The sequence below is a fragment of the Leucopleurus acutus genome, assembly GCF_964270905.1.
Source record: "Leucopleurus acutus genome assembly, chromosome: 3".
Lineage (NCBI taxonomy): Eukaryota > Metazoa > Chordata > Mammalia > Artiodactyla > Delphinidae > Leucopleurus > Leucopleurus acutus.
In genome coordinates this window covers 67,230,118-67,256,657 of record NC_139145.1, presented here as the reverse complement: position 1 = coordinate 67,256,657, position 26,540 = coordinate 67,230,118, and the positions used below count along the sequence as shown (strand labels likewise).

At 37.2% G+C, this 26,540-nt stretch overlaps 1 protein-coding gene across 2 annotated transcripts in view; it reads right to left on the bottom strand.

Annotated features, from left to right (window-relative positions):
* FNIP1 (folliculin interacting protein 1) overlaps nucleotides 1-26,540 on the bottom strand; it is a 132,349-nt gene that overhangs the window by 10,506 nt on the left and 95,303 nt on the right. For both annotated transcript variants that reach the window (XM_082837188.1, XM_082837189.1), the window contains 5 exons: nucleotides 17,044-17,190; nucleotides 15,986-16,155; nucleotides 11,744-13,160; nucleotides 10,764-10,932; nucleotides 5,803-6,000 (listed from right to left, as the gene is read on the bottom strand). In XM_082837188.1, the coding sequence (XP_082693314.1) occupies nucleotides 5,803-6,000; nucleotides 10,764-10,932; nucleotides 11,744-13,160; nucleotides 15,986-16,155; nucleotides 17,044-17,190 (2,101 nt within the window). The remainder of the gene's footprint in view (nucleotides 1-5,802; nucleotides 6,001-10,763; nucleotides 10,933-11,743; nucleotides 13,161-15,985; nucleotides 16,156-17,043; nucleotides 17,191-26,540) is intronic.

Genomic DNA, 26,540 nt, shown 5'->3' with positions numbered 1-26,540 from the left:
ATTTTTGTACCATGGTAAATTACACATAATATAAAATTTACCATTTTACATATAAAAGTTACCATTTTAAATACTTAAGTGTTCAACTGAGAGGCATTATGTACATTCAAAATGTTGTGCAAGTATCACCACTACCCATATCCAGAACTTAAAAAAATACGTTTTTATTCCAAATTTGATAAATAAAACACTCAAATTAATACATTACAAATGTATTTAAATTAGAAAGGCTGCATTCTCCTGTGAAGAGCAAAAGAAAAAAACTTTGCAACAGCTCACAGAGAGTGCTCTATAGGCCTTACTAGAAATGTTTCTAAGCTGGAATATTAAAAACGAAAACATATACATTTTTTTTTATTGTCAATTAACTTGATCAATTCACTAATAGGTGATTTTTCATGTGAATGGATGATATATATGTATGAGGAAAAAGGCATGAGGTGCAGGTGCTAAAACACTAAATTCTTGCAGAGTATTTCTTCCCAATGGAAACCAGCTGCTGTTAAAGCTTCTAAGAAAAACACATTTTGTTTTTCTTCAGAAAAAACAATTGAATGTATTTCTTGGCATACATTGTTTTGTGGTACATATTTTGTGGTATAATGCTCATGTAGGCTGAAAATAACTTAAGTTTATAATAAAATTCATCCATATATATATACACACACACACAATTTACCACACTACCCATTTTTAGGTATACGATTCAATGGCATTTAAGTACATTCGCAATGTTGTGCACCATCATCACTATCCACTTCCAGAACTTTTTTTCATTATCCCAAATAGAAACTCTGTACCCAGTATACAGTAACCCATCATGCCCTCCTTCCCACCACCCCTGGGAACCTCTATCTACTTTCTGTTTCTATGAATGTGCCTATTATAGATACCTAATGTAAGTGGGACCACACAATATCTGTCCTTTTGTATTTTGCTTGTTTCACTTACTGTAACGTTCCATCCATGTTGTATCATGTATCAGAATTTCATTCCTCTAGGTTGTCACAAAGCATCGGGCTGATCTCCCTGTGCTGTGCGGCAGCTTCCCAATAGCCATCCATTTTACGTTTGGTAGTGTATATATGTCAGTGCTACTCTCTCACTTCATCCCAGCTTCCCCTTCCCCCATGTCTCCATGCCCTCAAGTCCATTCTCTATGTCTGTGTCTTTATTCCTGCCCTGCCACTAGGTTCACTGGTACTGCTTTTTAAAATTCCATATATATGCATTAGCATACAGTTGTTTTTCTCTTTCTGACGAGATATGGGGATATATGTATACATATAGCTGATTCACTTTGTTGTACAACAGAAACAAACACAACATTGTAAAGCATTTACACTCCAATAAAGATGTGAAGAAAAATAAAATAAAATAAAACTAAGACCCGCCAGGGACAGACGTGGTAATATGTATATTTAAAAAAAAAAAAAAAGAATTTCATTCCTCTTTATGGCTGAAGTATTCCATTCTATGTATTACACGTCATTTGTTGATGGACACGAGTTGTTTGCAATTTTGTCTACTGCAAGTTAATACTGCTGTGAACATTACCATACAATTGTCCCAGTCCCTGCTTTCAGTTATTTTGATTATAAACCTAGAAAAAGACTTGCTGGACCACATGACAATGCAATGTTAAACTTTTTGAGGAACTGCCAAACTGTTTTCCACAGCAGCTGCACCATTTTAGATTCCCACCAGCAACACACAAGGCTTCCAATTTCTCCGCATCCAATACTTTTTATTTTCAGGGTTTGCTTGATCAAACCCATACTTATCGGTGTGAAGTGGTATCTCACTGTGGCTTTGACTTGCATTTTCCTAATGACTAATGGATGTTGAACATTCTCTCATGTGCTTATTGACTATTTGTATATCTTCTTTAGAGAAATGTCTACTCAAGTCCTCTGCCTATTTTTTGAGTTGTTTTTTTTTAACATCTTTATTGGAGTATAATTGTTTTACAATGGTGTGTTACTTTCTGCTTTATAACAAAGTGAATCAGCTATACATATACATATATCCCCATATCTCCTCCCTCTTGCATCTCCCCCTCACCCTCCCTATCCCACCCCTCTAGGTGGTCACAAATCACCGAGCTGATCTCCCTGTGCTATGCAGCTGCTTCCCACTAGCTATCTATTTTACATTAGGTAGTATATGTAAGTCCATGCCACTCTCTGACTTCATCCCAGCTTACCCTTCCCCCTTCCCGTGTCCTCAAGTCCATTCTCCAGTAGGTCTGTGTCTTTATTCCTGTCCTGCCCCTAGGTTCTTCATAACCTTTTTTTTTTTTTTTAGATACCATATGTATGTGTTAGCATACAGTATTTGTTTTTCTCTTTCTGACTTACTTCACTCTGTATGACAGACTCTAGGTCCACCCACCTCACTACAAATAACTCAATTTCGTTTCTTTTTATGGCTGAGTAATATTCCATTGTATATATGGGATCCCCATCTTCTTTATCCATTCATCTGTCAATGGACACGTAGGTTGCTTCCATGTCCTGGCTATTGTAAATAGAGCTGCAATGAACACTGTGCTACATGACTCTTTTTGAATTATGGTTTTCTCAGGGTATATGCCCAGTAGTGGAATTGCTGGGTCATATGGTAGTTCTGTTTTTAGTTTTTTAAGGAACCTCCATACTGTTCTGCATAGTGGCTGCATCAATTTACATTCCCACCAACAGTACAAGAGGGTTCCCTTTTCTCCACAACCTCTCCAGCATTTATTGTTTGTAGATATTTTGATGATGGCCATTCTGACTGGTGTGAGGTGATACTTCATTGTAGTTTTGATTTGCATTTCTCTAATGATTACTGATGTTGAGCATTCTTTCATGTGTTTTGGCAATCTGTATATCTTCTTTGGAGAAATGTCTACGTAGGTCTTCTGCCCATTTTTGGATTGGGTTGTTTGTTTTTTGATACTGAGCTGCATGAGCTGCTTGTAAATTTTGGAGATTAATCCTTTGTCAGTTGCTTCATCTGCAAATACTTTCTCCCATTCTGAGGGTTGTCTTTTTGTCTTGTTGATGGTTTCCCTTGCTGTGCAAAAGCTTTTAGGTTTCATTAGATCCCATTTGTTTATTTTTGTTTTTATTTCCATTTCTCTAGGAGTTGGGTCAAAAAAGGATCTTGCTGTGATTTATGTCATAGAGTGTTCTGCTTATGTTTTTCTCTAAGAGTTTTATAGTGTCTGGCCTTACATTTTGAGTTTAATCCATCTGGAGTTTATTTTTGTGTATGGTGTTAGGGAATGTTCTAATTTCATTCTTTTACATGTAGCTGTCCAGTTTTCCCAGCACCACTTATTGAAGAGGCTATCTTTTCTCCATTGTATATTCTTGCCTCCTTTATCAAAGATAAGGTGACCATATGTGTGTGGGTTTATCTCTGGGCTTTCTATCCTGTTCCATTGATCTATATTTCTGTTTTTGTGCCAGTACCATACTGTCTTGATTACTGTAGCTTTGTAGCATAGTCTGAAGTCAGGGAGCCTGATTCCTCCAGCTCCGTTTTTCTTTCTCAAGATTGCTTTGGCTATTCTTGAGTAGTTTCTTTGCTGTTGTTGAACTGTAGGAGTTCTCTATGTATTCTGGATATCAATCTCTTTTCAGATATATGATTAGCAAATATTTTCTCCTGTCTATTGTCTTCACTCTGTTGATAGTGTCCTTTGATACACAGAAGTTTTTAAGTTTGCTGAAGTCCCAATTTATCTATTTTTCCCTTTATTGCCTGTGCTTTTTTTTTTTTTGGCGGTACGCGGGCCTCTTACTGCTGCGGCCTCTCCCGCTGCGGAGCACAGGCTCCAGACGCCCATATTGCCTGTGCTTTTGATGGCACTTCCAAGGAATCACTGCTAAATCCAATATCACGAAAATTATCCTCTATGTTTTCTTTTTTTTTTTTTTGCAGAACGCGGGTCTCTCACTGTTCTGGCCTCTCCCGTTGCGGAGCACAGGCTCCGGACACACAGGTCCAGTGGCCATGGCTCACGGGCCCAGCCACTCCGCGGCATGTGCAATCTTTCCGGACCAGGGCACGAACCCGTGTCCCCTGCATCGGCAGGCGGACTCTCAACCACTGCGCCACCAGGGAAGTCCCCCTATGTTTTCTTTAAAGAGTTTTATAGTTTTAGTACTTGAGCTTAGGTTTAAGTTTAGATTTAAGCTTGAGTTCATTTTTGTATATGGCATAATAAAGTAAGGGTTCAACTTCATTCTTTTGCATGTATATATCCAGTTTTCTCAGCATAATTTTTTGAAAAGACTCGTTTCCCCTTTGAACGGTCCTGGCTTCCTTGTCAAAAACCAATTGACCATATTATGTGAGGGTTTATTTTGGGGATACTATATTCTATTCATCTTTATGTCTGTCCTTATGCTAGTATCACACTGTTTTGATTACTGTCATTTTGTATTAAGTTTTAAAATTAGGAGGTGTGAGTCCTCCAACTTCATCTCAGTACTATCATCTTAATAATACTAAGTCTTACAAACCATGAATATGAGATATCTTTCATTTATTTATGTCTTTAACTTCTTTCAGAGATGTTTTGTAGTTTTCAGTGTACAAGTCTTTTGCCTCCTTGGTTAAATTTATTCCTAAGTAATCTATTCTTTTAATGTTATTGTAAGTGCTTTCTTAATTTCCTCTTCAAGATTGTTCATTCCTAGCTTATGGGAATGCAACTATCTTTGCATGCTGATTTATCTTGCATCTTTGCTGAATTCATCTATTAGCTCTCTCAGGGTTTTTTTGGTGGAATCTTTAAGTTTTCTACGTATAAGATCATATTTGCAAGCAGAGATAATTTCACTTCTTCCTTTCCAATTTGGATGCCTTTTGTTTCTTTTTCTTGCCTAACTGCTCTCGCTACGACTTTCCAATACTATGTCGAATAAAAGTGGTGGAGGTGAGCATCCATGTCTTGTCCCTGTTCTTAGGGGTAAAACTTTTAGTCTTTTACCACTGAGTATAATGTCAGCTGTGGGTTTGTCATATATGGCCTTTGTCATGTTGATCTACAAAGGTTTTTAACTATGCTAATATTATAGTTCTCCTAACAAGAAAAGGAAAGAATCTTGAAAGTTGGAAATGATGTCTTCAGTAAGAGGTTACCAGTGTTATAAAGAGCGATCATCCAAAGTCCTAACACAAAAATGAGGATATAGAATTCACTGGCATTCTGCACAGAGCTTAGGGATGTTGCATTGCCATACCTCACATGATACTAAGTAAGGCACTAAATTCTGGCTGCTGAAATCACAGACTATATAGACACGTACACATCCCTTTCTGTCTTAGTCAGCTTGGGCTGCAACAACAAAGTACCACAGACTCAATGGCTTAAATAACAGAAAATTATTTTCTCCCACTTCTGGAGACTGGAAGTCTGAGATCAGATCAGGGTGCCAGCATGGCTGAGTGTTAGTGAGAACTCTCTTCCTGGCTAGTAGATGGCTGCCTTCTTCCTGCGTCCTCACATGGTAGAGAGAGCACAATCTCTCTCTTCCTCTTCTTCTAAGGCCACTAATCCGATCATGAAGGCCCCACTCTAATGATCTAATCTAACCCTAATTAACTCCCAAAGGCCATCACACTGGGGAGTTATGGCTTCAAAATATGGATTTTAGGGGAACATAAACATTCAGTCCATAACACCTTCTTTCAGGAAAACAATGATGAAGCTAACAGTAGTATTCAATGTAGGCACATACATAACAATAGGGTTAAGTTAGCTATCACAGTGCTCACAGTAATTCAAGTCTTACAGATACTTACAAAATTTGGAGACAAGTTATGCTTATAAAGCTGAAGAGTGGAATGAAGCAGATTGGAAACAAGACTGGAAACCAACACTTCCTTTCCCAATTTATTATCTGTCATTCGTCTCTGGCTACTGGCCACTTGAACAGTCCATTTATCCATATCTGCTATAATACAGACAGCTTCTGCTATTGGTTCATCCAATACTGGATGCTGGGGAAAAAAAGAAGACATCATCTTATGATAAATAAAGTTTTCAAAGATAATGTTAATGGGATGGGCAAGGAAGAGATACTAGACAAAAACAAAATAAAAGAATATGAAATTCTGAGAGCTACTGCCAAAGAAACCTTGACAGTGAAGAGTGAAATAGTAAAGTAACTTAATAACAAATACCCTGAGATATTTTACAGAAGTCATCATAGGTAGAGGTTCATTACCAGAACTTTGTATTCTTTAATCCAGAACTTGAATTTCACCAGTATTTTGATCATTCATTCATTCAACAAATTTACTGAGTGCCAACTATGTGCCAGGCAACTGAAAGAAAATGTTTTTACCTTGAGAGAGCTAAATATTTTAAAAATCAGTAGGAAATAAATTCATATGAAGAAGTCAATGATAAGGTTCTGTGCTAACTACCCCATCCAGTCAGGCATTAATTTCCTTGAGCACCTCAGAGGCTATCCCTTGATTATCCCTTCCTGGCTACGTATGCCAGGTTTTTTCTGTTTTACAGATGTATATCCAGAGTATGGATATAACCGTTCAAAAGGAGACAAATCAACAGGTACTAACATGTCTCTCCAGGATACATGGTTAAATGGAAAAAAAAAAAGTCACTACACACACACACACACACACATACACATTATACCCCAATTATGTTTTTAAAAATCAGGGGACTTCCCTAGTGGTCCAGTGGGTAAGACTCTGCACTCCCAATGCAGGGGACCTGGGTTTGATCCCTGGTCAGGGAACTAGATGTCGCATGAATGCTGCAACTAAGAGTCCGAATGCCACAACTAAGACCCACCACAGCCAAAATAAATAAATAAATATTTTTTTAAAAAAATTACCATCTATATCTAAATGCAAATGTATAGAAAAAAGAATGAAAATACTCAAATCAAACTATCATAAAGATCTTTGTGAAGAAGTATGGAATATTAAGAGTATGAAGAAGGATTTTTACTTTTTGCTTTGTATATATTGTTTAAATTTCTATCAGAAGCATTCACCTAAAGGATACTTTTATAATTAGAAAATTTAACACATAGTGAAAAAAAAATTTTTAACTCACATACACGGATAAAAGGACCACAGGCATATGGCTGTGCCCTTGGTTTCCCACAGTTTACACACAAAGACCAAAAATGACAATTAAGTACACAGCACCACCATAAGAAAGAAATGCTCAATACTTTAATTTTTTTTTGTATTTGGAAAGGTAAGGATTTCTTCACCACTGGACAAATGAATTAACAACAATAAGACTGAAATATAAACTACAATCTTGAACCCAATGGCCTTTTTCCTTTATAACTTTTACTATTACTAACATTTCATAGCAAGAATGTAAGTTTATTCCTGGATAAACCCACGTTTGGCACCCCCAAAGGATATCCCTTTGCCCAGTTAATAACCACTCTGAATAAAGCTTTTTGCTCAATGCTAAGGAAACAAAGAGAAGGGAGCTCACAGTCTTATGAGGGAGATAAATACATGTGGCTATGAAAATACTTGCATAATAGACAAAATAGTAACCAAGTGCTGTGGTACCAGAGGAGGGCAAGAGTGGGTTCTGTGTGACTGGTAGTTACGCAGTGGAAGGGACATAGGGATATGACACTGAATAGGATGAATAGGATTCTTAGCGAAAAATGGGAGAGGAATATGGATAATTCTGTAAGAGGGAATATCATGAGAAGACTCGAAGATAGAAGTAGATGGATGTAACCAAATTTGTGAAAAATGATACGGAGAAGTGAGGAAGAAGAGAATGGCAAGTAAGAAGCGTGGAAAGATACACTGTGAAGACTTTCCATGGAACTCTAAACTTTATATTTGTTTTTATAAAATCGTACTTAAATATTTCTTATTCAACTCTTACCAAGGATATAACATTTTTCTATTCATCAACTTCATTACTGAAACATAATTTTGGAAATGGTATATATACCTAAAGATGTAAGGTATATCTTACTTTTTTAAGAAACAATAGTGAATATATATTTAACATAACTACCTCTGTGGTTACAAAAAAAAATAAGACAGGAGATATGATCAAATAATTAAAGTGGAAAACAAACTGTTAAAGGAAGATACTACTTTCAGAAGCAGTGGGCATCTTTAGGAGATGAGAATTATGATGGGTGTTCATCTACTATCCTCACAAGGAAATGTCTAAACCGATAATGGGGAAACTGCTGTGAAATACACCTTTTACTTTAAAGGGTTAAAAAGCACTTTAGAAATTAACTTTATAGCTCCTCAATCAAAAAGTCACGTGGCTAAGATTTTAAAAGCTATTTTTTTGGTAAGAAAAAGGAAAATGAGCCCACATCAGTAGTTTCCCAAGAAAGAAGGGTCTAAATCCCAAGTTTGAGATTAGAAATAATCCAAATCAAACTCACTTTAGGAGCTGTTAAAGAAAAAAGGGGGCAGTGCCAGTCATTCATTCTGAAATTGCTTGTTTTCACACAATGGATTATTATAAGCAATGTCCTAATTGGATAAAATTTCAATTGAACCAATTTCAGTCCTTTCACTTCATCATCAACTTCTGGAAAAAACAGCCTACACCCCACGGGAGCATATTCTCAACTGACATATTATAGTAGTCACCTCCACAATACTAAGTTTGTATCCAGCCTCAAATACTTCCGAGTCACAAAATAGGAAGTATATGAATGGGAATTCATATGAATCTAAAGTACATGAATGGGAATTCATATGAACCTAAATTCAGTGAATCTAAAGCTTAATATTTTTTAAACCTTTTTCTCTGAGTTCCATAACTTCTACAATACGAATGTATCCACAATCCTACCAGCCCTTTTTCTCTCCCAGGCATTTCCAGAATCTCAATACATAAACTCCCAAATCCTTAAGTATCTCCTCTCTAGCAGATACTCCTAGATCTCCACCACATTACAAAACCTGATTTTTTCAATTGCCTTCTAGGCATTCAAACATGGCCTTGCAGATTGCACTTTTAAACTCAAAATGTACCAAATCAACTTCAGTGTACCTTCCTCAAAACTAGCCAGTTTTCTTTTTTTTAAAAGAAGAGAGCGAACCCCAATGTTGTAAAGGGAACAGGTTTTAGGGACATTACAAACTGCTGTTCAAACTAGTATTGTCTTTTGGAAAAGAAACTACAAAACATGCAACAAGAACATGAAAATACTTCTAATCTTAAAAACTGGCCAGTAACTTCATTTCTGGGAATCTAGCCTAAAGAAATCATCTTAAATTCATAAAACACAGCAAGAGTATCAGTGTTATTTATAACAATAAAATGAAGAAAAGTTGTTTTAAAAGTTGAGCAACAGAGAATAGAGAACACAGAAATAAACCCATGTATATATGCTCAATTAACTTATGACAAAGGACCCAAGAATATACAATGGAGGAAGGACAGTTTCTTCAATAAATGGTGCTTAAAAAACTGAACAGGGACTTCCCTGGTGGCACAGTGGTTAAGAAGTCGCCTGCCAATGCAGGGGACACAGGTTTGAGCCCTGGTCTGGGAAGATCCCACATGCCGTGGAGCACCTAAGCCCTTGCACCACAACTACTGAGTCTGCATTCTAGAACCTGGGAGCCACAACTACTGAGCCGGCGTGCTGCAGCTACTGAAGCCTGCGTGCCTAGAGCCCATGCTCCACAACAAGAGAAGCCACCAGAATGAGGAGCCCGCACACCACAACGAAAAGTAGCCCCCGCTCGCCACAACTAGAGAAAGCCCACGCACAGCAACGAAGGCCCAACACAGCCAAAAATTAATTAATTAATAAAAAAAAAACTGAACAGCCACATAGCAAAAGAATGAAACTGGACCACTATCTTACACCATACACAGAAGTCAACTAATATGCTATATGAGTACTACATACCATGACCAAGTGGGTTTTTTCCCACCTAGGAATACAAAGATTGGATTAACATCTAAAAATCCATCAATGTAATCTATCACATTAACAGTTTAAAGAAGAAAAACCCACGATCATTTCAATAGACACAGAAAAAGTATTTGACAAAAACCCACACTCAGTCATGATTTAAGGGCGTGGGGGACAGAAAACTCAAAACACTAGGGATAGAAGGGAACTTTATCCACCTGATAAAGAGCATCTTATAAGAATCTAACAGCTAATATCATGCTTAATAATTAAAGGCTCAATGTTTTCCCCCTAAGAAAAGGAACAAGACAAGGATGTCCACTATCAGCACTTCAATGCAACACTGTACTGAAGGTTCTAGCCTGTACAATCAGGCAAGAAAAAGAAAAAGAGGCACCCAGACTGGAAAGGAAGATAACATGAGCCTGTATGTAGAAAATCTTAAAGAATCCACACAAAAAAACTATGAGAACTAATAAAAGAGTTCATCAAAGTGGCAGGATACAACAGCAATATAGAAAAATCAACTGTACTATATACCAGCAATGAAAATTAATTCCATTCACATTTAAGCATTTGCAATATTTTGAAATTATAAATAACCTAGTGATGAACATCTATGAATACATACAGTATTTTCTAATTTCCAGTTTGATAGATTCCTGGAACTCTCTACTTGCTTTCACAATGACAGGTACAAACATGCAGGTTTTTGCATATAAAGTGATGGATTTAGAGAACAATAATTGTATTACACACTGAAGTGTTACCAAAAGTAAGGCAATTTTGGGTTATACTGGTTAACAGAGTTCATCCTAAATAAATTTAAGAGCAGTGAAGGTCACTTACCTGCACAGCATGAGACAAATCTGACACTAAACACTGACGGAGCCTCTCATCATTCCCAATTCCTTGAAGAACAAAGTCAGGCACATAAGAAGAGCAGTAGCCACCCAGCAAGGACCTCCCAAAGTTGGCAATATTGGGCTGAACAGCACTCACTTCAATTAACTTTGACCTGCAAGAAAAGTTCCAAAAGAAGGCATACCTAATCAGTAATAAATATATTTTACCAACACACACAAAAAAAATTGGACTCTACTAGTCCACATTTCCAGTACCATCATTCTTTATAAAATATACTAATAGTAAAATCATCCTTAAATAAAAACTGGCTTAAGGGCTCAATGAGACCACAAAATACTCCTTCCTATCCAAAAAGGGTCTGTAATGGACAACTCTGTAATGAGGTGAACATAAATCTTTCATAACAGACTTTAGGAATGCTGTCCCTTGTGTATGTAACACATTCTTAATACAATCAAATTATGGAAACCATTATCCAAAACCAAGTATAAATAACTCACAAACCCAAAGCTTGGTATATAACATTTCTCATGTATGAATCTTTTCCTTGTATTCTTGACCAAGAGTATCCATTCTATGCTTTCCTCTTATTTCCAAACTTATTTCTAACAGCTATTTCCTACCTTCTCTCAGCGATTACCTCTCCCTAGTTGTCAGGCTCAGCACAGGTCCTTTCTGGGCAGCATAACTCACTGCTAATTGAAAACTCCTAGGCAGTAAGCCATCTCCCACACACCAACACAACTTTTCTCTAATGCCTTCACAAAGCTTTTCTGGGGCATCTGTGGGGCTTAGCCTTTAATCCTTCTTCTAAGTAGGAGCATGTGATAATAAAAGAGTATTTGTCCAGAACAATGGTCTCTTCTTTTATATTAGCTACTACCAACTTTCAGAGATGAGCTAAACAAAAGAATGGTACATATTTTTACAGGTTCTATAAAAGGCTAAAACTTCGTACTTACCCAGGAAAAGGTATCTCATCTTCTTCTGCCCAATCTTCTTGCTCTCCTCCATAATAACTGCTTACTTGTCTAGTCACATCATGACCTGTATCTTCACTTTCACTATCCCCAAGGGCACTATCTGAACTTTCATTTCTTGGAATGTCCCATTCAGCTCCCACAGCAACTTTTTTCTCTGAACTCTCTTTATCCCCATGGGGGACAAGAATGGAGAGTGTATCTCTTTGGTCTTGCTGAGGAAAGCAGGTTTTACATGAATCTTGGTGAACTGTTCCTACACATTTGCAAAATTCATTGCTCTGTTTGCTATTTTTTGTATAAAATCTTTTTGAAAACTCTAACATACAGCAGTGTTCTTTACTGTCTGTACTTGTTTTAACTGGAATATCATCAATAGTCCTGGTTTCAATTGAATCATCATTAAAATATTCATCAAATAAGCTCATGCTTTCGGGGTCTGAATGATTCCAGCAGGGAAGTTCACAGGGCTCTCCAGATACCATGTTCAGTATATCAGGCTCTCCAGATTTAGCTGTTTGTGCAGTTTCTTGATGCTGATCAACAGCCCCTCTTTCCTCCTTCGGTGATTTGGTGTGATGCCTGGTAATCTGATCCACTACTGCCTGACTCCGGAGTTCAGTATCTGAGTCGGGTGACATAGAATCCCCAATCAAGAAAGTAACCTTTGTCTGGGTTGCCTCACAAGAAAATGCAGCTGTCACAAGTTTATCTGGAGGTTTTTTTTCCACAACCATTCCTGTGGATCTGAACACTTTACCTGTGTGATTACCTGAATCTAGCAATTCCTCACTCTGCCATGATTCCTCTGCAGGCTCTAAGCTTGACTTTGACAATGCACATCTGTCCACTGGAGCAGATCCTGTGCAAACAACTGTTTCTAACTTGGTGTCAAGGCAAGTTCTTAATTTATCTCTGCACTGTTTAACATCAACAGCATTTTCTTCTTGGCAGTCAGAAGAAGGAGAAATCATTCGGCACTCGTTTGAATTTCCTAGCAGCTCCTTAGAGCTGTTTTGAATATCTTCTCTCTCTTGTCGCAAAACATTCTCTATATTTTGCCCAAGGAGTGGACGACTGCAATATTTACAGTTACAATTAGGAGTCCTTGTTTCTTCTGACTCTTTAAAGAGCAAACTATTTTTGTTTCTATGCATTGTAATAAGCACATACTCAGATTCTTCAATTTCACCTTTCTCTAAAGTGGTTGTAATTACTGTGCCTGGCATAACAATGGCTTCATCGTCTCCATTTTCTAAAAGATGGGTTTCTTGAAGTTCAGAGCATCTTATGAAGTAAGTAAGAAAATAAAGCAGCCTCTGGACCATGTCTTGTCGTTTACCAACTACCACAGTCCTTGCTAACCGTACAGGAGAGCCAATAGCGCCATACAAGTCTCCTGAAATGGAAAAATCAGTTAATGGACACATCCTCTACTCATACTAAGCAGGCTATTTTCAATTATCAGAAACCCACTATTATTTTATGAGGGGTAGTTCAGATTTTACTCTTGGTTCCTTAATAGGTTAGTGATTATTCAGGACTAGGATGAGATGAATGGTCTTAACCAAAGAGAAAGGTGAATGGATAGGCTTTCTACCTTCCTCCTTAAGCAGCTGCTAATAAGGTGCTGAAACCATAGCAAACAGTCAGTTGTGAAAGTCACCAAGAACATGCTCTGTGCCAGTCCCCTTGCAGAGCACTTTATATGGGTGGAGAAGTACTGACTGAAGTATTATGTGCAAAAGCACATCTGCTGGGGACCAAGGAGAGGAAAGGAGTAGTAGTGAAATGGAACAGAGCTGAAGTAGTCACATCACACACTTAACCTTCCTTGATTTAAATCATATTCCTGAACTCCGCCTGTTGCTGCCCTACCAAAGACCTCACCTTAGCTCCCGTGTTTTTAAAAGCCCATTTTCCTTTCCATTCCATTCCCTAGAGGGTTGGGTACTCAGGATAGACCCAAAAGGGCAACACATTTAGCCCTGTGATTCATTTTCACTTCTGTTATCCATATTACACATGTAGAGCCATTACATTTAGAAAAGGAGGAGAGGGATTTAATTCAAGTTTTGCAAGTTGTCAGTATACCCATTTAAAGAATCTCTATTTTTACTTTATAAGAACCCCATACTTTTTAAAGGAACAAACATAAATAGGTCTCAAATAATATACTACAGACTGTACTAAGATAAATTTTCTCCTCTGGCTAAGAAACTGGCTCTAGTACCATCATGCCACTGTTCAAAACTACTCCCAAGGTTTCCACTAACAACCAAATAAATTGAAACTGCTTTGGTATGGTAAATGAGTCTTTCATGACTGGTTCCACTTTACTTTTCCAGGTTTATCTTCTGATAGTTTCCCTATTTTACCTTTATTCACCCAAAGTCCCACTTAAACTGGACCCCTGAATGTGCTCAGCACTTTTAACACCTAGACTCCTTTACTCATGCTATGTACTTTCCCTTCCCTCTGTATCTCTGCCAGTCCAAAGTTTCCCACCCAAGCATCCTCCCTTGGACAAAAGTAAGCTTCCCTAATTGAACTCCCACTAAACTTTTCATTTCTTATAGTTCCTATTTGAATTATCATTATTGTCCACATATACTTTACCTACAGTATAAGACTGTCACTTCTTAAAGGCAAGGACTAGATATCATTCATCTTTATACCCTCCAGGGTTCTTTGCACAGAGCCTTAGATATATTGTGCATTCAATAAATGACTATAGAATTGAAAACAGATTTGAAATGTTCAAATTAAAAAAAAAACTACTGAATTACTTGGTTTGAAAAAAGGTAAATTAATATTCATACAATGAAATACTACATAGCATTAAAAAGGAATGAACTATTAATACATACAACATAGGTGAATCTCAAAATAATTATGCTGAATGAAAGAACTCAGACCAAACAAAAACACTTAAGTGTATGATTCCATCTATATAAAGGTCTAGAAAATACAAACTAATCTACAGTGACAGAAAGCAGACCAGTGGCTACCTGAGTATAAGGAACAGTGAACAGGCAGAGTAGGGAGGAATAGGAGGGAGGGATTACAAAGGGCATGAGGAAACTTTTGTAGTGATGAATATGTTCACCATCTTGAGTTTGGTGATGGTTTCAGAGGCATATACATTTTGACATATATATCAAAATATATATGGAAAGGAAAAGGAGGGAGGAAAGAGAGGGAGGGAGAGAAGAAATAGAAAGAGCAGGAATGAGAGAGGGACATTGGTTGGTTATATGAATTAATAAGCCACATTACAATCTGCCTGGCAAGCTCACTCACCATAACAACCTAAGGGAAGTTTAAGTTTCTAGCAGGTCACCAAAACATTCTCACCATACTCCTCCCCACATCACCAAATAGCAATAGACTAAGAGTTGGAGTAACAGCAACTACATTTACCAGCCACTGTCCTAAGCACTGTTCTCACAGTATCTCATTTACTTTTCACATTATGAAGTATTTACTATTTATTTTATTTTACTTTTCGGCCACACTGCACGGCTTGTGGGATCTCAGTTCCCCAACCAGGGACTGAACCCGGGCCAAGGCAGTGAAAGCACCCGATGCTAACCACTAAACCACCAGGGAACTCCATGTACTATTTACTATTATCCCCACTTTATAAATAGGGAAACTGTGATTCAAACATGGTCTGCCTGACTCCACAGCCTATGCTTAAATTTAAGCACCATGCTACACTGACTTCCTAATAACTGTCAACTCATCAACTAACCCCTCTCTCCTGTTACCCATTTATTTAGTGGGGTACCAAGCACTAAGAGAAAGATTTTCAAAAATTACTCAACAAACAAAGGTGGAACAATGGAAACCTCAATGACTGCTTCTCAGTTAAACAGATTTATTCTAGCGATCATAGGTGACTTTGTTGATTCATTCTTTCTAGGCAAAGTACCTAACACAAAACACCCTGAAGACCCTGAAGTTACTAATAAACCAGCCATCATCCTGCTCCTTTTGTTCCAGCTGCAGGTCACTATAAGGAATGATAGTAAACATAAGATGGGGATAACACAATTTAGCAGTTATGAAATAACAAGTAAGGAAGAAATGCTTTAGAAAGGAAGGGAGGAAAGAGAGCACTTAATTTTTCTCTATTTATTTTTGCCCTAAAGTAACTCCAGACAGTTACACAAAAGTCTAAGTATAATGCATAAATGTAAGGGTTTTCAGAATACATACCCAGTTGTGCCCAAAGTGGGTTATACGGATGAGTCTTTGCCAACATGTCCACACTCTGAGAGGAATGTTTTTCTAAAAATATTTTTATAGGTGGCTGTCCATTTGGCATGACTGTTGGAACCCAGGCAAGATGATTGGTCAGAACTGCAGTAATGAGTGCTGGCAAGAATCTGAAAACAAAATTCATCCTATCAGATTCTAATCTGCTTTCATAAAACCTCAAGCAAAATTCAGTGGCAGAATAAAGCAGAGAGGGTACATGGCCAAACATCATAAAAAACGAGAGGATAGAAGGAAGGATAGGTATATCACTAGGATGAAAACAAAAGTTAATAAATTTTTTTGGTTGGGTAGGAGTTAAAAGAAAAATCCTTAAAATAAAGACAGCATTTACAAGGAGCTATTTCTACTCATAATTAAAAAACAAAAATGCCATTTTACTTGAGAAACTATGCATTCTTTTCAGTGTTTAAAATACACATATATTAATGAATCAACCAGGAAGTCTATACATATCCAAATTACTGAAAAGGAAAATGAAGGAACGTATTAAGAAAACTTTGTTTACCATCAAAGAGAATAAAAACACCCAAATTACTCATCTAGATTCTAAGAATTTGATGATTAAAAGAAAACAATATGATAAAGTACCACACTAAAAATGTATTATTGGAATCCTGGCACTTCCCTATGTATTTTTAAACTTCTTTTCTATAGAATGAAACCACATTCATGGATACAATTCACGAAAAATGGGAAGCCTCACAGAGTTCTGTAAGATGTCAGGAATTTTAATTTAACACACAATTAAAGACATTTTTACTGTTTCTCATTCATAAGGTTCTTTGGTCTTCTTCCATACCCTGTCTTGTAATTATCTTAGTTATCTTTTATAATTCTGTCTTGCTCATTAATAATATGAAATAATTCCAAAGATAATGATTAATTCTTTCACCTTTGTACTTGAACTTGATCACAATCTAGATATCTAGTTATAGTAAACAATAGCTAAGATAGTTAAGGGAAGGAAGGGAGGGAGGGAGAAGGGCGGGCCATACTGATTTTTGGAAGCATTTTCCATTAGAAAAGTGAACTCCTTCATGAAACGATGGCAAAGCTGGTTCTTTTCTGGAGTCCCCGACATCATTGTAAGCCAGACAGGCTCTCCAATTCGTGGCATTGTGTAAAGATTACAAATTGTTGTTCTAAAAAGAGGAAAATACATTATAAAATTCATAGTTCCCAGAATTACATACTCTTAATAATAATGTTGCCGGCTTGGGTCTTACATCTAGATTATTAAAGCTTTTGAGAAAGACAATGAATCAAATCTTTCTTTCTTTGTCATCAGCATAGTACCAAGGGAAAGGTTTTATACATGACCTCAAAATGTGTTGGTTCTGGCACTGGCTCTGCCCTCAAAGGCTGTGTGCCTTTGGGTAAATTATTTCCCTACTTTAAGCATCAGTTTCCCTTACCTATAAAAGGAAAGGACTAGGTAATTTCTAGAAACTTTCCAGTTCTACGTTTCCAAGGTTATAAGCTATACCTAAATATATTGCAAATAATCAACATAGAAAACAAAAATATTAAGTGGGGTAATAGCTTATGGATAATATCCACTCACAACAACAGTTTATCAGCATCATTTTATTGCCTATGCTGAGACTCCTTAGTAAAGTTCTGAAGAATGACGAGGACACTATATATGCATGCTATATGACTCAATTTTCTGAAGTTTTCCCTTGAATCAACACAAAAGAGGATTAATGCAGTTATCACAGTGCTTTTCTGGCTGTCTCCTGCATTTATTTAGATAATAGCTAGTCTTATGACTTGCACTCTTTACTAACGGCTTTAAAAGATACCTTTAAGACGTCAATTCTTTTCCTTTTACATTAATATCTGTTCAGCAGAGTCCTATACACTCATCACACGAAGCAACTCCTGCAAAGTTGGGGCTTAAGAACCTAGTCGATCTCTTAGAAGCTACAGAATGGTGTCCTACTTTCTACTCTCTAGAATAGTGCTGTCTTACAGAACTTTTAGCAATGATAGGAATGTTCTATATCTGTGCTGTCCAACATGGTAGCCACTAGCCATATGTGATTACTGAATACCTGAAATGTGGCCAGTGTGACTGGGGAATTGGATTTAAAATTTTATTTAGTTGTAATTAAATTAATTTAAATAACCACATGTGGCTAATGGCTACTGTATTAGAGAGTACAGCTCTAGAAAGTTCTCTGAGATCTCCACAAAGCTCTGATACCTACCTCAGTATAATTTTCTAATACCCAGAATTCAAAAAAGGAAAAGAATTCTGTTGCTTGTACAAGTTTTATTAAATCTCAACCCAATATGAACATGATACATTACCATAAATAAAAGTGACAAATACAGGTCACATTAATGAATTTTTAGTCGGGCATAAAATGACTGCTGAGAACTTAAAAATAAATGAATGGAAAAAAATTACAGGTATCTTACAGAGATAAATATGACGAATATAAACTAGCGATATTGAAAATGCTTATTTTTTAAAGACTATTAAAGATGTCCAGATAGGATGGAAAACTGAGCACAAATGTGTATCCCCTTTCAGTTCTAATGCCCCAAATGAACACTACTTAATGATTTAAAAACAAATGAATCGCTACAACAAATAGAACTGAAGAGGAACTTTAGTGAAAATTAAAATTACAGATTTAATACAATTCTAGAAGACAAAACACAGAGAAGAATGTTAACTGAAGTACTAGGGTAGAGGAAGATAATGGGTTATGGTGCTCATGGTGGCAGGGGGATGTACAAAGAGGAGCTAATTTACCCCACTGAAGCAAGAATAGTCTAAGGACTCAAAAGTGCCTGCTAAAAAGGAGGGCAGCAGCTATATAGGACTATAAACTAAGAGACTAATTCAAGGGCCATAAATGGTTGGTGACCCCCCTACCCTCCACCCCATTTTCCCACAGAATAACTAAAGATAGGAGAGCAGATGTAGCAATTGACCATCCCAGAGAAATGACATGCCCAAACCCTCCCTGATATTTGAATCTTTCACAATACACAAACAGATATACAGTAAATCTTGTGATATTAAAATTCCATGGCAGAGGCAGCAAGTATGGGGAAAAATGTTTAAATATGCTCCTTCAGGCTGTGAAAATGAAAAAAAGTTGAGCAACACTGCTCTAAAGTGAGGTTCTCCAATCTGCACTCCCAACCTGTATTTTGGTGCCTCACTCTCACTCTTAATGGGCAACCAAAATATTGATATATAGAGAAAGCCTCCAAGGAAAGAGGGGCACAAACAGAAAGACAGAAACACACACACACAAAATGACTCCAGAGGAAATAGAAAATAATAAAGTCAGAAAAAGAGAAGAAAAACATGAAAGAAAAGAGACATAGAAGATCAATCCAGGAGTGTCAGTTTCTAACAAAATATATTGAAGAGAAAATAGAGGAAAATAAATTATCAGAGAATACAGATAATTTACCAAAGTTGAAAGACAAGATAGTGCTAAAACTATACTGAAAGGCTAAAAGGACCAAGGATCAGGTATGAATTTACGGCAGGAGATAAATATGCTCCACAACTGATAAATCAAGAAACAGCTACACTAGGTATACTATTTAATAATATGGAGGTAAACAACAAAAGGAATATTTAAGAGTTAAAAGAGAATGTTCTTCAGCAGTAAGAATGGGGATGGGAGAGGTAGGACAGGGCTCATTTATTTTTCATTATTAGAACTGTCAGTATATATTTTTTTTTTTTGCTTCTTAACCACGTGAATGTACTTTTGAATAAAATAAACTTTTTGATTAAATGAATGAACAAGCTGATCAATTCATTTTCCATGAGTTTCTTCAGCATAATATTGTCTACTACAAGTCTATGTGTCATGGGCCAGTTATATCACTAACATTAGCATAGTGGGTCACTGAGGACATTAGCTTTATAGTGTTTTGCTGTTTAAAAATATGTACCATGGGGCTTCCCTGGTGGCACAGTGGTTGAGAGTCCGCCTGCCGATGCAGGGGACATGGGTTCGTGCCCCGGTCCAGGAGGATCCCACATGCCGCGGAGCAGCTGGGCCCGTGGGCCATGGCCGCTGGGCCTGCACGTCCGGAGCCTGTGCTCTGCAGTGGGAGAGGCCACAGCAGTGAGGGACCCGCATACCGCCAAAAAAAAAAAAAAGGTACCATGACCTTGGAGTGTATCAAGTGCAAAGAAGGCAAAAAAATTAATTACGCAACAGTGCTTCTCACTATACACAACTCTGTGCTGTCATTAACAACGTAGAAATAATGATGTTTGCTCTCTTCCCCCTTTAATGGTTATTCCCTACCCATGAATGGTAAGAAGGGCAAGTATTTTCAGTCATCTGACCCTTTATTTTTCTTGGTCCGTCCCTACAGAATGGAAGACTCCTTCAGTTGCCAGGAAACTGTTGACATGATTTAGCTTTCACTGATATGCATGAAGTCTAAGTAAAAATCCAAGTACTTCACCTCTGCCAGGCACCAATGCTAACTAAACATACTTTTTACCTCTCTAGGTTTCAGGATTTGCGTCTACAAGTCCTTCCTCTTCTCAACTACCCGAAATTCATTAATCATCTGGTTTCAAATAATCACATAGTTTAAAAATTACCTAACTGCTAGATATAAATAAACCCTTAATTTAAAAATTAAGTATGACAGCTTCTCATTATTTGCAGTAATGTTCTATAAAGTCAACACAAACACTGAATTAGTGAACTGTGAATCACTGTTCCTGAGAGAAATACAGAGTTACGTTCCTGTGAGTCTCTGGTCACAACATTTTTGTCAATCCATCAATACATAATCTTGTTTTATGTGAGTTTTTGTTTAAAAACACTTTAATATTCTGTTAATTTGTTAATAATGAATTCACATCCAACAGCACTATGACTCATGCCTTAACAAAGCTCACCTAACAGGAATTTTTCTCTATAAGGCACATCACAACCTTCTTGTACTTAGAAACATTAGACAGAATTTCAACACTATGCTTGTGCACAATTTTTTTTTAATTGAAGTATACTTGATTTACAATGTTGTGTTAGTTTCTAGTATACAGCAAAGTGGTTCCATTTTATATATATATATATATTCTTTTCCATTCTGGCACACAATATTGAATACAGTTTCCTGGGATATAACAGTAGGACCTTGTTGTTTACCTATTTTTTATATAGTAGTGTGTATCTACTAATCCCAAACTCCGAATTTTATCCCTCCCCTCCCCCTTTCCCCTTTGGTAACCATTAGTTTGTTTTCTATGTCTGTGTGTTTCTGTTTTGTAAATAAATTCATTTGTGTCATATTTCAGACTCCACATATAAGTGATTATCGCATGGTATTTGTCTTTCTCTTTCTGACTTACTTCACTCAGTATGATAATCTATATTGCATCCATGTTGCTGCAAATGACATTATTTCATTCTTTTTTATGGCTGAGTAGTATTCCATTGTATATATATGTACCACATCTTCTTTATCCATTCATCTGTCAATGGACATTCAGGTGTTTCCACGTCTTGGCTATTGTGAATAGTGCAGCTATGAACATTGGGGTACATGTATCTTTTCAAAATTAGAGTTTTCTCTGGATATGTGCCCAGGATTGGGATTCCTGGATCATATGGCAATTCTATTTTGACTTTTTCAAAGAAACTTCATACTGTTTTCCATAGTGGGTCCACCAATTTACATTCCACCAACAGTGTAGGAGGGTTCCCTTTTCTCCACATCCTCTCCAGCATTTGTTATTTGTAGACTTTTTAATGATGGCCATTCTGACCAGTGTGAGGTAGTACCTCCATGCCCTTTCGATTTGCATTTCTCTAATAATTAGGGATGTTTAGCATCTTTTCATGTGCCCTTGTCCATCTGTATGTCTTCATTGGAAAAATGTCTTCAAGGGCCAATTTTCATTGCAAAACCACTAACAAGGGACTTCCCTGGTGGTGCAGTGGTTGAGAGTCCACCTGCCAATGCAGGGGACACGGGTTCGTGCCCCGGTCCGGGAAGATCCCATATGCCACAGAGCAGCCGGGCCCGTGAGCCATGGCCGCTGAGCCTGCGTGTCCGGAGCCCGTGCTCCGCAACGGGAGAGGCCACAACAGTGAGAGGCCCGTGTACCGCAAAAAAAAAAAAAAAAAAACCACTAACAAAAAGCAAAAAACACTTAAAAAAAAAGTGGCAGTACATAGATCATGACAAGGACACTTGTGTACAGAATGAGAGCTGAAACAAAAAGGCAGAGCACTGTCTTGTTTGACCTCATCTACAAATGTGTGTCAGGGCACTCAATTTTCACTTCTCTGCATATGTCCACAAACGATCATAAAATCACTGTAAGTATATTTTAGGTTTATAAATAAATTTTAAGAAGCAGGTGAATTCACATATACAGAATCTGTAAAAAGTGAGGACCAACTGTACATATTAAAGTACTTCTACAAATAGACTTCTTAAATAAAAACTATAAAAGTTTATAAAGTACTTTTAAAATATTGAAAGGATGCCTAACTAATTTATATAGTCTCTCAGATTTGCACAGTGACTGAAGTAAAATAAACTAATACAAAAAAGGAAGGTATACAATCAGAATATACTTTTACAATGTTGTTTTTTTCTCTTTTTTTTGGCTGTGTGGTGCAGCATGTGGGATCTTTTTACCCTGACCAGGTATCCAACCTGGGCCCTTGTCAGTGAGAGCACAGACTCCTAACCACTGGACCACCTGGGAATTCCCTACAATGATTTTATAACTCATACATGTTGTAAATTCCAGGCAATATTAAAATTTTAAGGCTAGGCCATTCATACTACCTTATATCATAGCAATTACCTCATAGGTATTTAACTCAAAAAATTCATAAATACAAATGCTGGGTATGCCTAACAGCACGATCAGTATTCTACCAGGAATGAGTCTCATGACAATGTTTACTATCCTGGTAACCTCAGCTGGATCTATGATAACAGTGTTTCCTCAGAGCTCAAATACAGACTCTTGGCCTTTTGCCACAAAGCTTGTGACCGCAGAAAAGAAACTAATCCAATAATGTACGACACAGCTCAAAGTGCAAGGGTAAAGACTCAGTGCCTTGTAATACTGCGAAATGTGAAACTCGAAATAATGGTGCAGGACTCTTTTAGGCAAATAAGCAAAAAGGATTGTTCAAAACATATATTTATAATAATTCCAGTCCAAAGTCAACTGAACAACTTGAATTAAACCATGTTCATGCTCACTTCGGCAGCACATATAATAAAATTAGAATGATACAGAGAAGATTAGCATGGCCCCTGCTCAAGCATGACATGTGAATTTGTGAAGCATTCCATATCTTTAAAAAAAAACCACATTCGTACTATCCAAAGCAATCTACAGATTTAATGCAATCCCTAACAAAATTCCAATGGCATTTTTCACAAAAATAGAACAAACAATCCTAAAACTTGTATGGAACCACATAAAACTCTGAATGGTCACAGCAATCTTGAGAAAGAAGAGGCATCATGCCTCCTGATTTCAAACTATATTCCAAAGCTATAATAATCAAAACAGTATGGTATTGGAATAAAAACAGACATATAAATCAATGGAACAGAATAGAGAGCAGAGAAATAAATGCAGGCATACATATAGTCAATTAATTTATGACACAGGAGCCAAGAACATACAATATAGATAGGATAGCCTCTTCAATAAATGGTTCTAGGAAAACTGGACAACCACATGTAAAAGATGACTGGACCCTTATCTTACACCACAAACAAAAATCAACTCAAAATGGATTAAAGACTTGAACACAAGACCTGAAACCATAAAGCTCCTAGAACAAAACAAAGGGGTGAGCTCCTTGACATCCATCCTGGCAATAATTGAAGATAACAAACCTTAACACGTATGCACTTAAGAAGAGAGCAATGACATAACATAAGGTGTTGGGGAGGAGAGGGACTTGAATGAAAGCAGTCAAAAGGTACTACAGGGCTTCCCTGGTGGCGCAGTGGTTGAGAGTCCGCCTGCCGATGCAGGGTACACGGGTTCGTGCCCCGGTCCGGGAAGATCCCACATGCTGCGGAGCGGCTGGGCCTGTGAGCCATGGCCGCTAAGCCTGTGCGTCCGGAGCCTGTGCTCCGCAACGGGAGAGGCCACAATAGTGAGAGGCCCGCGTACAGCCAAAAAAAAAAAAAAAGGTACTACAAACTTCCAGTTACAAGATAAATAAATACTGAAGATGTAACATACAAGACAAATATAATTAATACTGCTGTATGTTATATATTAAAGCGGTTAAGAGAGTAAATCCTAAGTTCTCATCGCAAGAAAAATATATTTTTAATTTCTTTAATTTTGTTATCTACAGAAGATGTTGTTCACTAAACTTACTGTTTACTTCCCCATTTCATGATGTATATAAGTCAAATAATTATGCTGTAAACTTATACAGTGTGCTTTATGCCAATTATATCTCAATAAACCTGGGAGAAAAAAATACTGACAGGCAAATACACTATTATACTTAGAAAATTCAGCATTCTCTAGCAGAAAATGACATATCCAGCAGGAAGAAAATCACTAACATATAGGTGAGTTTTTTTCAGCTTTACTGAGATATAATTGACATTGATATGGTATTACTTTAAGATGTACAACACAATGACTTGATATATGTATACTTTGTGAAATGATTACCACAGTAAGTTTAGTGTTTACATTCAGCACTTCACGGAGTAACAAAAAAAAATTTTTCTTGTGATGAAAACTTTTAGGATCTACAATTTTAACAACTTTCAAATATACAATACAGAACCAGATGGTTTCACAGGCGAATTCTATCAAACATTTAGAGAAGAGGTAACACCTATCCTTATGAAACTCCAAAAAATCTCAGAGGGGGCTTCCCTGGTGGCGCAGTGGTTGAGAGTCCGCCTGCCGATGCAGGGGACGCGGGTTCGTGCCCCGGTTCGGGAGGATCCCACGTATCGCGGAGCGGGTGGGCCTGCGCGTCCGGAGCCTGTGCTCTGCAATGGGAGAGGCCGCGGCAGTGAGAGGCCCGCGTATCGCAAAAAAAAAAAAAAAAAATCTCAGAGGAAGGAACACTCCCAAACTCATTCCATGAGGCCACCATCACCCTGATGCCATAAACCAGAAAAAGGTAACACCAAAAGAGATTACAGACCAATATCACTAATGAACATAGATGGAAAAATCCTCAACAAAATACTAGCAAACCAAATACAACAACACATTAAAAGGATCATACACTATGATCAAGTGGGATTTATCCCAAGTATGCAAGAGTTTTTCAATCTCCACAAATCAATCAGTGTGATATACCACATCAACAAATTGAAGAATAAAAACTATATAATCATCTCAATAGATTCAGAAAAAGCTTTTGACAAAACTCAACACCAATTTATGATAAAAACTCTCCAGAAAGTGGGCACAGATGGAGCATACCTCAACATAATAAAGGCCATATATGACAAACCTACAGCTAACATCGTACTCAACGGTGAAAAGCTGAAAGCATTTCCTCTAAGATCAGGAACAAGACAAGGATGCTAACTGTTGCCACTTTTATTCAACATAGTTTTGGAAGTCCTAGCCATGGCAATCAGAGAAGAAAAAGAAATAAACGGAATCCAAACTAGAAAAGAAGAAGTAAAACTGTCACTGTCTGCAGATGGCATGATATTACACATAGAAAATCCTAAAGATGCTACCAGAAAACTACCAGAGCTCATCAATGAATTAAGCAAAGCCGCAGGATACAAAATTAATGCACAGAAATCTTTTGCATTCCTATACACTAACAACGAAGATCAGAAAGAGAAATTAAGGAAACAATCCCATTTACCATTGCATCAAAAAGAATAAAATACCTAGGAATAAACCTACCAGAGAAGACAAAAGACCTGTACTGTGAAAACTATGACACTACGAAAGAAATCGAAGATGACACAAACAGATGGAAAGGTATACCATGTTCTTGGATTGGAAGAATCAATATTTTCAAAATGACTATACTATCCAAGGCAATCTACAGATTCAGTGTAATCCCTATCAAATTACCAGTGACATTTTTCACATGACTGGAACAAAAGATCTTAAAATCTGTATGAAGACATGAAAGATGCTGAATAGGCCAAAGAAAATTTTGAGAAAGAAAAACAGAGCTGCAGGAATCAGGCTCCCTGACTTCAGACAATACTACAAAGCTACAGTAATCAAAACAGTATGGTACTGGCACAAAAACAGAAATATAGATCAATGGAACAGAATAGAAAGCCCAGAAATAAACCCATGCACCTATAGTCAATTAATCTATGACAAAGGAGGCAAAACTGTACAATGGAGAAAAGACAGTCTCTTCAATAAATGGTGCCAGGAAAACTGGACAGCTACGTGTAAAAAGATGAAATTAGAACATTATTTAACACTATACACAAAAATAAACTCAAAATGGATGTAAGACCAGACACTATAGAACTCTTA